The 15,796-nt window shown below is 41.5% G+C and overlaps 1 protein-coding gene across 1 annotated transcript in view; it reads right to left on the reverse strand.

Annotated features, from left to right (window-relative positions):
- Positions 1-15,796, reverse strand: part of LOC142366558 (protein phosphatase 1A) — a 42,551-nt gene that overhangs the window by 2,310 nt on the left and 24,445 nt on the right. Inside the window, exon 6 of the mRNA XM_075448473.1 lies at positions 6,004-6,085. Coding sequence (XP_075304588.1) covers positions 6,004-6,085 — 82 coding nt within the window. The remainder of the gene's footprint in view (positions 1-6,003; positions 6,086-15,796) is intronic.

A 15,796-nucleotide genomic window follows, 5' to 3' on the forward strand; every position in this document is an offset into this window, starting at 1 on the left:
ATCCAAGACACCCGAGAAACGAGGCAATCCCAAAGTTACCGAACCAATCGTCTGACCAGCCGTGAAAAACGCAACACACCGAGCACCGCGGAGGAGGGACGATGCTGCGTGGGGGCCGACTACCGCATCTTCGGGCTTGGCAAACTTGGCAGGCAGAAGGCTCGAGATGCAGGAAAAAAAAAATAAAGCCTGAGCTGCGGTGTATTTTTCAAGGTAGGCTGGGATTGAATGTAGGAAAGAATTAAAGCCGGAGCTGAGATGTATTTTTAAGGGGGGGAGAAAAAGCCAGTCAAGCCCCCTCTGATGATTTCCTATTGGACTTGGCAGATTGGCTGCCCGGTTGCCATGGATGCACGTCCATCAATGTCAAGTTCGACCAATCAGGCGGAAAGGAGATCTCAGCGCCTCCCTTTTCAAAAATAATATAAACATTTTGACCTTTTTTGCTTCGCGTCTTCAAACGTTTAGCTGTCCTCGCCGCGCTTCCCGAACAGCCCGCGCCTTTGTGCGGCGACGGGCGGAGTTAAAGGAAGACTCTTCAGCCTGTGTGGTGAAGTGCCAGAGCAGACAAACACGCTCGGCCCAGTCTCCCTCCAGAGCGCTTTAAAGGGGCTTTACACAGCAAAATTACAAATCTCCGCCGACTATAAATGGCTATCCTGCACTCAGGTAAAAATCAGCTGATCATGTCAGACAGAATTAAAAAAATCTGGACAAATGCTGCCTCACTCAGAAATATGATGACTTTGTGTTTAGTATGGCCTGCTACCAGCTGTGGATACAGATATGTTTTTCTTTGTGTTTTGTGGGGGTTTTTTTGTTTGTTTTTTACTACAGCCTTAACTGTGGAAAACTAACATTCAGGTTGGATTTCTATATTTGTCTGCCTTAAAATGCATTTCTAGTCATTGTTTACTTTATGTTTTACATATAAAATAAAGATATAGGCTATGTCAGCTGCAGAAATGAGCAATATTTCACCACGGCCGTGTTTTTGCTGGTAAATCAGTTTTGCAGCCTTGACGCCCCCCCGAAAATTTTCAATTTCACAAAATGTAATTAATCACAACAAATCAGATCAGGGCTGAAGTCATGACGATGCCCGCTGCTCTTTTGCTTGGAGTACGAATTAATGCTCTATGGAAAAAAACAAAACAAAACAAAAACAAACAAACAAAATAATAATAATAAAAAAACAATAGTGGGGGTTACAGAATATGTATAACATTATTGTTTCTTTTTCCTTCACCTACATTTCTGCTCCGTCCATTCTGACCGCACATCAGCCCGGCTGTGCGGTTGCGTTCAATTTGTGATGGCTATAAAACATAATAGGGGTGAAATATTTGTGTATATAGGATTATCAAAGCCCCGCCAGGCTACTCGGGGTTTTAGTAGGCTATCAGACACACTCCGTTTTGTGCACAGGCTGATTTAGTAAATAAGAGGGCGGATAGATAGCGCAGATGGTTTGAAGTGTCGGGTCAGATTATTTCATGGCTGGATACAGTAGTAAAGTTCATTCTGACGGAAAAGCCTGATATTATTTTCACAGATACACCCCTCACACACACACACGCGCGCGCGCGCACACACACCCTCCCTCCTCCCACACGTACACACTCACACGCTCTCTCCCTCTATCTCTTGCTGTTGATCACGCGCGCATGCACGCACAACACACTCGGCCTGAATCCCCTTCGGGATTTTTCTTTTTCTTTTTTTCATGAATACACTCTTGATGCGAGGTTATGAAATGCCTTCTGCACAGGGAAGCTGTTCATTCTGTCGCTGGTTTACTGATCACATTCTCATGAGCACACAGTTTTAAAAAAATTACATTAATCAATCAAGAAATTGAGCATCGCCACTTAATGCTGATGGGGTTTGTTTGTTGTGTGTGGGGGTGCTTTGACAAGCCTCTTCTTTATGACATTGCAGGTTTAAAGTGGCTACACAGGACAAATTAACTTGAGTCTGTCGGGGCCGCATCATTCACCCATATTCTAGCACCATCGACTTGTAAATAAAGGATAAGATCCTCCATCGGATGAAGCAGGGGAAGTAAATTGTAAGGGGCGACTGACAAGGTGCTGATATGAAATATTTAGTTGCCTGTAAATATTTCATCCCTGCAGGCTTGCAGTCCCAAGCTAAATTTACAATAACTGCAATGCTTTCCTGGAGGAAGCGCACATCAATTAAATATAAGCGAGTTTTGGATCTATTAAACGGAGGGCTGCACATAACAATTGTAGACCATGATGTGTAAGCAACACGTCTGGTTCATATAGGGGCGATTTAAATATTTACAAAATGACAAAAGATGGTGTGGACATGTTTTTTTTTTTTTCTCTCACTGTCAATTTTCGCTTCAGTATTACCTCACTATAATAAAACAGCTGTAAACGCGTATTATTATTGTGGTAATTGGTATTGTTTTCTATATTCTATCTCCCATTTTATTGTAGAGCATGCACGTATGTCATTTTACTTTCTATCTGCAAAGATAAATACTCGCCCGAAGTGATGTATAGGCCCCACTGTATCCCGCTCATGAGCCCAGGCCTATGTCACCGTGTCAGCAGGAGATAGGCCTCCTGACACCAATATCTCCGCATATTCAGCACAGCAACAGTGGAACTCATTCAAACACGCCAATTTCTTCTTGCTCTTGTCCATGTGCTTCATGATTCATACTGCCACCCCTGCGGTCCTCAGCAGACAAAACCAGAATTTCATGCTGCATTTGTAGGTTTCATTGTTAGACCAGAAATTTCATTATTTATTTGGGTGTTCACATACATATGCTTTTGTAGCTGGACACATGCGTTCTTGCGCAAAATATGGTATAAAGGAATCAAACTGCGACAGAAGTTTCATTAAAAAGTCATTTGCGCATGAATTGCAAACGTTTGGGGGGTTGGGGAGTTCTTTGTTGGGGGTTTGTTGCATTGATTTCCACTCACTTCTTAATGGAACTCCACTGAAATTTTATGAATTCTTATAAGATGTTAAAAAGGAGTATATCAAACAGATTAATTAAAAGCCAAAAAATGAACTGCAAGAAGTCTTTGAAGTGTTTACGAAAATGGAAATCTTCAGTCACAATTTATGAGAGACAGGTTTTGCTACTCATTTTTCCAAGGGCAAGTAGAAAATGTAGGACTTGAGTACACTGATTAACTTCATTTTCAAGTAGAAAGATGTATGTTCATGACTTTAAACAAATAGGAGTAACTTTGGTCAAATGAAGAATACTGAAGGTCTTGAAGTATTTGAGTATCTGCTAATTGGATGCAGCTTGTTTCTGAGGGAGTGCAGCATCTCACTGACAAACAGCAGCACAGAGGACAGAGAGGTGAAGGGAGGAGCGGCACAGAGGTATATGTTTCCCCCCACTGAAGACCACTGCTCAGTTTCCACCCAGCATCCAGCAAGGGTGCATTTACTTTCTGTCATCATTAGCATGTAGCTGGGTCGTAGCACGCTCAGGGCAGATGGAGGGAAGGAGTGGGGAGCAGTTACATGCAATCAGGCTGGAAATGACCCAGATTCCCCGGGATCACTGGAGCAGACGAGACGCTACAAGAGCCTGTCACCAACAGCCATCCTGCCACTATCCCATACAGACCTACAGCACCTTTCTCTCCCCATCTGCTCTCCCCTGCATCACTGCTGCTCTTCATATCTGTAAGCTCACTGAGACGTATGCAAACATGTGCACAGGCACATCAGAGTTTGCCCACAATAAACATCACTGGTAAATGCCAATCTGACTCTGACAGACATCATAACACCTAACATGATTTATTACTGCAGGTCTTCTCTGACTGCTCTGTCTTTTTACTGACTCAAGAGAAGGCAGGCAGTGCAAGTAAATCAGTGCCACACACAGCTAGTGTATATTTTCGACTGCCCGAGGCAGGTAGGCACTTCTGCTTGGCAAAGACAGAGGGTGAAATAGTCCTGTGTGTTCACAAGCTGCAGCGCTTTGTTGATTGTTCTCTGTGCTGTATTAACAGGGTGTCAGCTGCCCCAGCACAGGATTAACTTTCCAATTAAGATATCATGTCAGCAACATTACAAATAACCCCTGGATGACCCGGACACATTTAAAAGGCATGTCTTGTGCAGTGGGACTTAAAGAGAAGCCTCCACTCATATGCTGCCACGTGGCACCACAGTGACAGAAGGGTTAAGCCAAAGCTCACTCAGAGTTGTGTTTTAGACCCATTTGCCCTCAGGGCTGCAGTAGCTTTCGACGTTACGTTTAATCTGCGGATTTGTGGTAACAGAGAAGACTTCTTATCTACTGACCCATTGGCCCTTGGTGTACATAATCCAGTGCCTTTCAGTCACACAGTCCTGCTGACATGGATAGAGGAGAGTAAGAAAATTGCAGCAGTCAGTGTGGGGGCGCACACACACGGCCAGCCCTGCTCTGACACACATACCATCCCCTCAAGCTTTTGTTTCACAGGGAATACACTGCACAGCTCAGCCAGACCACTGTTATCATAATCAGTGTACATGATGTTTCATATCCACAAAGCAAGTTCACTTTATCATGGTTTAAATAGTTGCCAATATCATTCCTTAAAGTATTTGTAAGAGCTGTGATACCACCAGCAGGGCTGAATATTGACACGGGTATTTGTTTTCAATGCTGATCTGAAAATGGGTATTTTATTAACAGAGAATATATATAGTGAGGCTATGGAAAAGCTTGGCACCTGGGTCAAAGATATTTTCTGCAGTGCTCTTACATTCTACAAAAGGTTTCACCAACCATCTATGCATGGCCTGTAGTTGCAAGTTCATTTGATTCTGCTCTTTGTCATGTGGCATAGAAGTGAGATCCAGCATTGAGGGTTTTCCAGAGTCTCGATGTTCCATCTTCCCTGCAGGTTGCACATGAGAGAAGGGACTACATTTGGCTGTTGCAAACAAACAATACAGTGAGAGCGGACCTCTAATCCTTGGCAGAAAGCCATTAGGAATACCTTGAAACCTACCCTTTTTTTCCTTCAAAAACACATTTGTGAAGCATGTTATAGAGTGCATGCAATTATTACATCCATTCCACTCTTGAAAGCAGTCAATTTCTGGCCAGATAAAGGGCTAAATGAAACTAGGGGGAGTGTTTGTGGCACAGCGCACCACTTTATATAGCCTATGTTTGTGAGTGTTGGTGTAAGAGCCAGAGCAACAGAGAGCAGAAATTGCAAATGAACAAATGCACCGCATCACCTATAGCACCTGCACAACAAAGTGATTGTCTGTATGAAGCCGCAGTTTGTTATTAGAGCCAAAATGCCAAGCTGGTATTTGTGAACAGTCATATGTATGAAACAGAAATTGACCACAGCAGTAAGTGATTTTCTTCATACAAATATACAGAAAATTGCAATCCAGTGGTGTGAACAAAAGCAAGCTTCTCAGAGTGTGGTATTTTCTGAGGTGCAGCACAAGGGTCCTGTTGTCGAATCGGAGTACTGTATGAGAGGATTTTTAAGAAGTAATTATTTAAAAAGAGATTAAAAAAAAAAAAAAAAAAAAACTCAAGTAGAAGATGTTAAAACAGGTGAGATGATTGAATGCTTGGTCTTTAGACCTTCATCTGCAGCCACCCACACACTATCTCTATCTGCCTTTAGTTTATTCACTAACACACTTTAGAATAGATGCATAATGAAAGCAACATTGCTTTTTATTTTATATAACACTACAATGCTTGAAATGTATTCACAGAAAGTCTGTTATGACACCAGTAAATTGCAAGTTTCTGATTGAGACTTTAACACTAATATTGCAATTGGACTGTACTTATAAAGTGTTTTTCTAGTCTAACTGAAAACTCAAAGCGCTTTTACACTACATGCCACATTCACCCACACAGCTCATCTTAGTCTATACAATTTGAAAGGGCACAGTGCTTTTTAGCCCTCTATCATAAACATTCATACTCCAAATGGTGTAACATGGGGTTCAATATCTCACCCAAGGACGCTTCGACATGTGGCCTGGCGAAGCCGGGAGTTGAACCACCGAACTTCCAGTTAGCAGACGACTGCTCTTCCTCCTGGAACATAGAGACCAAACATTTAAGCATGAATGCTCTTGTGTATGAATACTGAACATCAAACCTCTTTCTTGTTTTGTGGTGTCTTCATTCTGTCTGGAAAGGCTCCCAGATGTCTACTCTCTACTTTCTTTTCTGGCGGAGAGACTGGTCACCTTGACCAAAAAATGAATAGATAAATTAGTTCAAATATAGACAATACTGCCCATGTCATTGGATCTTGACGACACCCGAAGGTGACAGGAGTCAAAACTCATTTTGGTCAGGAGGTCCTCTGGAGCCAGGGAGCCACACGATGTGTGAGTTAGGGCACAGCGCGACAACCCTGCCGCCTGGGCCTCACCTCAACTTCACATTGTCTAAGAGGCTTCACTGCTCCAAGTCAAAACACACACACACACGCCCACTGCTGTCAATAAATGTCTTCTAGCAACATACTTTGCTCTTTTGTCTGTACAGCTTTTTCAACAGTGACATTTAGACATATCTCTTTAGGATGTATGTGATTTAATGTGCTGTATCTGAGTTGAGTTACTTTCTCGCACTGGATTTAGTTAATGTATTTATTTGCATGTATTTCACCGTCATCATTTACTTAGATTCAGGAAATGTGACAAAGAAAAAAGTATATAAAAGCACCTTAAGTGACCATTAGCTGGAGAAATGAGCCACAGTGAGTGCGTAGTGACTTCACCTTGAGGTAAGAATTACTGCAGTATGCAAAGTGATTCTTTACATACAGGTACCCTCCTGCTATACCCGCCATGTTATAGTGATCAACAAGACACCATTCAGTTAATTAGCTTCCATTAAACACTGTCCTTTCTTTGGACGAGGAGAGCCTCTGCATACAACGCTGCACAGTTACACTCAGTATCTATTGAAAAGTGATATGTTTTCATTGGCTAAGGTTGTTATTTTCTAATCAAGGAGCGTATCCATCAATTGTCTTTTCCAATCGGATTGTCATTGACAAACGCACAGCTTCACAGCAAAATCCGCAAAACACATCTGCATCAAGGATTAAACAGCTCACAGGTTTGGATGAAACTGTGTGTACATTTATGAAAGGCTACAAAACTGATAACAAGATTTTTTAACATTTGAATATGTATACATGAAGAGGTGCATTCTGACTGCAAAAGGACGCCAAATCAGTGTGGTCTCTTCTGTGAGGTGCAGGGGCCATGGATAGCCTGGATTTCCGGACTCTTAATGTCTGTCAACTGTGCTTTATTGATGGCTTATGTCAAATGCCATTCTGACAGAGCTCATTAGGATGAAGGGAATCGTCTAGGTAGAGGCAGGAGAAGGCAGAGCTGGCGAGCTGCCTGATCACTGTGTGCATAAAGCTCACCACTGTACCTAGAGGGTGATGCCTCTGACAGGAGTTAGCTGAGAGGGCTGTGAGTGAGAGAGATACACAGTGCTGGTTGGGGGAGAGCAATGCCGTGCAGAGAGAAAGTATATGTGTATGTGTTGATGTCATTGCTCGAGTTAACGGGTGTCACTGAGCAGGTCCGTGCTTGATGCCAGGACTCCAAACACAACTGACAGGCTGACAGTCATCTCGCTTTCACCACACACACACACTCAAATATTTATTCGTGCACAACCCTCTCAGTGCACTGTGTGGTATCAACGGTGTTGTGCTACAAGGACAAGGCCCTGTGGAGACTTCAGGGACCTTGAGAAGATGAGTCAAATGATTTCCTTACTGGTTCCTGTTCTTCTCTGTCGCTCAGCAAATGCAGCATCCTCAAATACTTTTTAAATGGCACAAAAAAAAGTCATTTTATATGCAGCTAAATGTAACTCTTGGTTTTTACACATCCTCAGACAGTGATTATTCTCTGAGAGCTAGCAGGCTGGATCTAATACTATTCTAAACAGCTGAATCCATATTTGCTTTGGCCAGCGGCATTGCTGATGAGCTCAGACTGTTATGTGACATCTTAATATACTGATTAAAAATGCATGTTCGGAGGGTAAGCAGAGGGGTGCTCTGGGCGCTCCTGCCAGGGAAGATTAAATCATTCTACTTAACAGGCAAGCTTGGGATTGGGGTCAATGTAAATGAGAAAGCTGTAAGAGACAACAGTGGATTTTTCTAACAAGGCAACACTATAACATCCCAGAAATGAATAGGATATAATCAATAAATGCCCTGGCTATTAGCCTGTGCATGGCACCACTAATATGGGAAGACACCGACCCAAGCACACTTAGCATTTTCTGTCGGATCAAGTAGAAAAATAAGATCAGATTAAAGATCAGATATAAAGATTGGGTTGGACTTTAATGAGGAGGGGGGGGGGGGGGGGGGTTTCAAACATCTGAACCTGTGAAAGAATATGATACAAGATTTGATCAGCATCCAATTTCATTAACATCCTCCCAAACAGTTTGGCAAACTGCCACACATCAGCACCAACAGCAACAGGGAGGTTGAGCCAGTAAAACTTGACACACTGTCAATGCATTCAGATCTGGGAGGCTGAATGGTGGCCATCCAAAGCCAAACAGCGGCCTGTCCAATCAACCAAAACTGAAGTCCCTGTAGGATTTGAGCTGAGCCAATCAATGACTGCTGCGGTGTCTTTTCCAAACACACACTAACATTTGATCATGTACAGGTGGCCAAACAGAGCAGAGCAAGAAAAACGTTACACTTCAAGGCACGTCATGATTGTTCATAAAGATCCCTAACATTTAATCAATCTATTAAGAAAAATAAATATTAATACAAAAATGGAGAGCTGACTGATACTGATAGAGTTCATTTACCTAACATCCATGGCAGATTAGATACATAACATATCAAAAGTGAATTTAATAGGTTCTATCTTCGTAAGATTGACTGGATATTTATTAACTAAATATTTCATGTTGTGTATTTATGTTTTTATAGTGAAGAGTAAATACATTTCAAAATAAGACTAACATTGAATTAAACAGAACGTTGCAAAGAACCTTTTCTTATCACTAAATATTAGCATTCCTGGTCTGTTCATTTAAATACAACTTGTGCAAACAGCTTGATGCTGACTCCAAAGGACAACTGAAAAATGAATAAAACATCACTTCAATCACTATTTGAAAAACACAAAATTCGAGTAGAACTGTATGAATGCTGGTCATGTTACTTCACCTTTTAACTAAAAGAAATTGATCTTAGTTTCATTAGCTACTTTTAGTTATATTAAAGGTTATTTATTCATATCTGACTATTTGCCAGCCTCCCACATATAAAGGCATGATATGGTAAACGGTAAGTTTCCGTTTCTCATATCTTGGTGGGTTGCTGACAGGTTTTAGCATCACCATTTACAATGTTCCAAAAGCTTTTAGAAACACTGACTGTCATGGCCTTGTGCTGAATAATACAGCTTTACAGAGAGCAAGGGAATTTTCCTCAGGGCACAGGTGCTTCTCTGATAGTCTCATAAGCCTCCGGACAACACAAAGAAAGAAAGATGCTTCCATGGTGAAAAGGATTAGGGAGGCACAAGGTGGAGAAACAGATCAACAATGGCTTCTTCGCTCGGGTGTATTCGGTTTTGACCTTCAGACAGAGCTACAAATAAATGCGACACCGAGGGGGAAATCAAAAATCCCGATGACCCTGAATCACTACACCCTGTACTGGCTTACAATGAATATGTGATGCTGAAAGATGTAATGCATTTTCAGACAAACAGAGAGATGAAAGTGTGCGGGTGAGGCCTTTCAACAATTGGCAGCACAAGCAGCCAAAGTCACTTCTTTTTATGCATTCACATCCTTGAAGACAGAAGTGCTGCAAACATATAAAATACAATTTAAAATAAAAAAAATAAAAAAACACCCCATTACTGAGAGTCAGAATTAACATGTATCCTGTAAGCCGAAATTGCAAAGCTACTGTTTTAAAGAAAGTTTGGGATTATAGCACTTAAATCAGAGCAGAATAATATTCTTTATAGTTAAACAAACTACAGGAATATTTGTGCAAATGAGAAAGAGACAATAAAAGGCTCCATTTCTGTCACTTCTGCCACACTCTTAACTTCGGTCTGCATAGGGTTCACTGAACCGGGCAGTGTGGCTGCTTGACATGCAGTGATGGGGTTGACAAGGTAAGTGGCCAGACTGCTTCGTCAGGTAGTGAGGAGATAGATGAAGACACTTACTGAATGAGGAGAGGAGCTGAAGGAAGTGTTTGCTCAGGAAAATTCAATGAGTCTGTCAAGAAAAATCACCAAATCCCCACATAGGCTTTCATTACTGAACAGTTTTATATGAAAATTATAGATCGGTGTGAAGAAGAAGGCAATTCTCTAATGAGAAATGCAGCCCTGTAAGTAATAATCTCACATATCTAGGACTGTATTTGAAAATATCAGTATTTCAAATGGCAAATCTCCCAAGCAGCAATGCCTAGAGTGAGCTGAAGGCTCGGAGAAATCCTGCCTGTCCTTGTGTGTCACTTACCAGCCACAGGAAAAGACTCCCCCCCCCCCATTTTGCTGATAGCGCAAAGTGTCTCCATGAGGCTAATGCTTTATGTCAGATTCTATACTAACTGGCACATTAGAAAGAGTGAAGCCACCTTTACTTTCCCCATAAAAGCAGTTTTTTTCCCCGTCTGCCACAACACTTTGCAGCAGTAAGGTTTTTAAGTATCGATGCAGTTGAAAAGCTGATGACTGAGTTCTTGGTGGGCGCGAGAGGTGTAGTGTAGAATCCTCCATGATTCGACCTGTTTTGTCTATTTTCTCTTAATTTTATTATCCACACTTCAGCAATGAGGAGAGCCAGACAAGTGAATTGATGGGAGGGTGGAGCGGGGAAGGGGGGTACAAGGGAGAAAACAAAACAAACAGACAAGGAGTGCCAAGCTCTGAAAACTGGCATGCAGCAGTTGTATGTCAGTCACCTAGCAACAAGTCCTCCCCATCACTTACCCCTCACTTCCCCCTTCCCCATCTCCCGCTGCGCCCTCTAATTCAACAAATCTGCTCAAAATGTATGGTTGCTTCTCTAACAAAACGTATTCTGCGCTGGGGGCTAAGGATGTGGGCCTCCGCTGAACACGCCACTCAGCTGCCCATTGACCAGCGATTCCTTTCTCTGCACACACTAAGGAGATAGGGACAAAGACCCTGAAAGCAGGGGCAGCTCCACAGAGAAAACATTTGCTTGTAATTGTGTTTGACTGCATAATGAAAATGATGTTCTTTTTTAATTTGGGCTTGTTAAGGCCACACTATTTTCCTCTGGTCACCTGAGTATTGTAAAGAACCAACCCCTCACTTGCCCTATGGGCCACAGAGGGGGGAAATATTGAAAATGGTCCAAAGACCTTGCCACTCTTTACTTTAACCCCTCTTGTGTTTCAAGTGTTCTCTGGTAAAAACATAAATATGTGGACTCTGTTCATTACAGGATGGGAGAGTATGCTAGATAGAGCTCTTTTTTATCTTCAAGAGAAAGCATAATGACATCGAGGCAGACACAGGCACGCACACACACAAACACAAGTGGGAGCGCAGCCATGGTCGCTCCGAGTTGTGAAGCATTGAGAAGGTTAGCATTCCTGGTGCTACTTCAGTGAAACAGACCATTAGTGGAAGCATCGGGCCAGCACCCAAAAGAGTGCTTCAATAGACACATTCACATCCAGTGATTATTTGCACTTTTTAGCCCCCAATTTCCTGTTTTATTAATGTGTGTTTTCCACATTCATCTGTCTTTCTCCTGTCTCTGCTCATTCCTCTCCTATGGCAAAGGTGAGGAGCATTCACGTGAGTGTCTCAGCCTGGGAGGCTGCACTAGTCTTGTAAAAAAAATAGCCTACCAGAGCCCGTCTTTGGTCATTCTCATGTCAACTTCCTTTATTATTTCGCTTCTTCTATATCTGATTTATGTCAGAAGCTGATGTCCCTTTGAGTCCTTCAAGGTTTCCATTAATCCTCCTTATGGACACCTATTCAGTGATTTAATTGGTTTAAGTTAGGGTCCCATTTTCACAGCCATGCCCTCGAAACCCTTTGTCAAAGCACGAGTCATTTGAGAGGTCACAGGTGAGAAGTTAAAACACTGACCTCTGCTCACTGCCCCCTGGACAGGAGGATGTCTGTCCAGGACACCTGAATGCAAAGGTTGGCTTGTGTGACCCTGATTGTAAACCTTGGCCTTTGAAACAGAACCACAGCACCTCCTTTTCTGCAGGTGCGACACCAGAGTCATTCATGATCACAGCTCATGTTATTAAATCTCACGGCATTTATAGAACTGATAGAATTATGTGGATTGTGAGAACATCCCAGTTTTTGCCAAACATTCACCTAACTTATGCTGCTGTACTGATCATCCTCAGGGCCTAAAAGCTGTGGTAAAAACCCTCCATCGTGTAGATGAAATTTAATTTGAAAACAGTCAATACTCAGTTGTCAGTTTAGCTTAAAACCGCTGCAATAAAGCAGTTATTCTTGCCTTTTTGTACGTTAAACTGTTTTAAAGAGGCATTAAAGGTAGGGTAGGAGATCCTGGATTTTGAGTCCAGCGAAGCTGCATTTTGAAAATACACAGGTAAAAAGTCCCAACCCTTTTCTTCACTTTTCCCCCGAAGGCACGCCTCTAGAGTACATGAACGCGCACGAGCACGAAGGTGCACGAGCGCTGTTCTGACAGCAAGCATCGATCGTTGCCGTATTTAGTATTTAGTATTTAGTTTATGCTAACTATACGTTTAATAATGCTAGGTGCTAGCCAAGCTGGCTCTAGTTTAGCTTCCTGCCAAGCTTCTGGACGTTCACGGAGCAGGGTACGCGCACAGGGAGAAGGAGGGGGAGGGAGGAGCAGATCTCAGTTTGATAGACGGCATCAGTATCCAATCATTGTGAACGGTCCGTTCACAATGATTGGATACTGTTTTTCCTAGATTGTACGTTCTAGAGGCCACTAAAACTTTTCATATTTGTGTCAAAACTTTTAATTAATTGGTTGCAATGGGGGTGTGAAGAGTATTTCAAGCAATATGTAAAAAATGTTCCAGAAAAAGATCCCCTACCCCGCCTTTAACTCAATTTAATGTTCATATTGTGGTCGAAATATGAGAAACATATTTCAGTGAAACAATATGTAACCACACAAATAAATGTTAGCATGCAAGTGTAGATGATACATGTTTAAACAATAAAATAATTTAGTTTAGACCCACATCACACATTTTTGTGAAATAATCAGTTTGCCAACTGACAGAAGCAGCGACCTTGATAATTTCATTTTAATCACTTTTTAAACCAAAATGCCAAATAATCTCCAGTTCTGCTGCCTTTCTCTGTTTTTGTATTATTGCAGTTGAACAACCTTGACTGTTAGGCTGCCAGTCCGATAAAACCGGCAATCTGAAAAATTCGTCTCGATCTCCGGGAAATTTAAAGGGGCTTTTTTTCAGGAATTGTCTGACCATTTGCAGGCCAAAAAATTGATTGGTGCACACACACACTGTGTCTCCCAATCTTAATTTGGAGCAAATAAAGTGGATGATTTCACACCCCATAATGAGATGGATTTCCCTCTCTAAAGCAAATCTCCTCTGTCATCCCAACTTGTTCTGTGATGTTGGGACCGAGCAGGTGTAAAGATTTAATGGTGTAAGGTGGTGAGGGGGGGGGGGGGGTCACACGGGACTGACTTAAGTCGCTGGATGGTGTCAGACTGGAGTGGCTGGAGGGGCTGCGGTAACACCCTTCCCACCAAAGATTAACAAGTTTCAGCACCACATTGACGAGGCCTTGCTTCTTTCTCCACTTTTTCTTCTGTAAGTGTCAACAAGTGAGCATGACTGCTTGTGTGAGCATTTTCAGGACTTTCACCATAAGGATCCCAACTCTGACACCAATTAAAGAGATTATGTCTTTAGTAGAGAGGAAAACTAAAGCTGTGTGTTACCAGAAGTACTTTTGACGAGGTCACAGGGTACGGTGCAACAGTGCATGACCTCAACAGGGTGCTGCGGCTTTCACTGGGATGCACCCAGGGAAAAGGAGAATTGTTTTCTAGATGCTAATTCATAGAATAGTCAGAAGTGAGATGGATGAATGCTCACACTCATTAACTACAATTTAGGATTATCCAGTCAGGCATAAAGGGTGTTTAAAAATACAAAGTTATCAAAGTAAGTTGCTTTGTAAGGGTTGACCTTACTATGGAAAGTGCCACAATATTGAGCCAATTTAACTGCACTTGTCCTCGAAAATTTGATTTGCTTAAATTTTTTGATGATTTTTGAAGAAGAATTTTTGTCAACAGAGGAACTCGTATTACATTTTTCACAGGTTTTATGAGCCTTTTTAATCAGCCTTGAAGTGAAGCGCATGAAGTCAAAAGACATGAGTAACTGACTTTAACTGACTTTAACTCGGGCTAAATCTGGATTATGCAATCAAGTAAGTGAGATAAACGCTTTTATTCTTTAGACTCATATTGACAGTAAAACCTCCTTAAATCTCAAGATTTATTGTCTGTAATATTTACAGCCATTCTTTCAGCAGGTGAAATTTCATCAGGAATAAAACCCTTTGTAGCAATATTTCAAGCTGGAATAAAATAGATAGTCGCCTTTTAAAACACATGTTAATTAAAATGATAAAAATAAACAACGTACAAATGTAAAGGCAAACGAAAGGATCTGATTTTTAAAGGAAAAATTCATTCAAAAAAACATCAAAGTGCTGTCCTGTACAACTAAAAAAAGGGTGAGGGAGAGGAATTAGATTTGCATTTAACGATAGTTCAAAAGCCAAAATAACAGGGAAAAATAGGAAAATATGATGCCTCTTATCCAGAGTACAACACTTCAGTTTGTAAGTTTATCAATGAACTAATCTAAAGCAATTAAAAGAGGTGAACAAGAGCTACAGTCAGAGCATTTCTACAAAGACATATGCTCCACAAGCCAAGCATTCAGCTCTGCACATTTCTTACCTTTTTGTGACTGGCAGGTTCGTCATGAAGAAACTTCTCCAGCCGCCTCCTCCTCCTCAGCATTTTCTCCTTTTTCTCCCTTGTTGTTGTGTGTTTTCATGTTAATTGGCAGCAGTTGAACTGCGAGCCATAAATCAAGAAGTGCAGAGTGTATTAATGAGTCGGACCACCCAAGAAAACTATTTTCTCTGCACTTTCTTAGCAGACAATACGAGGACACTCAAGTCTGCCATGCCCAGAAAACCATGAATGGGCATTCACAAGAGCAGTGCTCCCCTGCTGCCACATTTCCAGCAGGATAATGGCAGCTATAAGCACTGATTAAGTATTTACTTCTTTTCTATCATTATTTTTCTAAAAAGCTATGTTATTTCTTGACAAAAACAGATAATTTTGGTTGAAAATGTGTTGCTGTACGTTTTATTTTATTTTTTTTAAAGATTCCATTCATAGGTTAAAGTTAAATGAACATAAAATTTGCCCGTTGATCTCACTGAACTTGGAATCAATAGAAATCTCACAGGCTTTGAGATACATCGATATTTAGGCAATTCATTTAGGATTTTTGGCTAAATATATCCAAGATGAGAACATTTCGCTCATTATTTGAATGATAATTTCCCTTCAGATAAGCTGGAGTACATTCGTGTTAATTTTAGCAGAAAATTTAACTTATTGCAAGACTCACGATGAAAAGCAAAACCAACATTTCCATTCAGAATTCCTTTAAAAAACTAA

This window comes from Odontesthes bonariensis, chromosome 17 (genome assembly GCF_027942865.1).
Source record: "Odontesthes bonariensis isolate fOdoBon6 chromosome 17, fOdoBon6.hap1, whole genome shotgun sequence".
Classification (NCBI taxonomy): Eukaryota; Metazoa; Chordata; class Actinopteri; order Atheriniformes; family Atherinopsidae; genus Odontesthes; species Odontesthes bonariensis.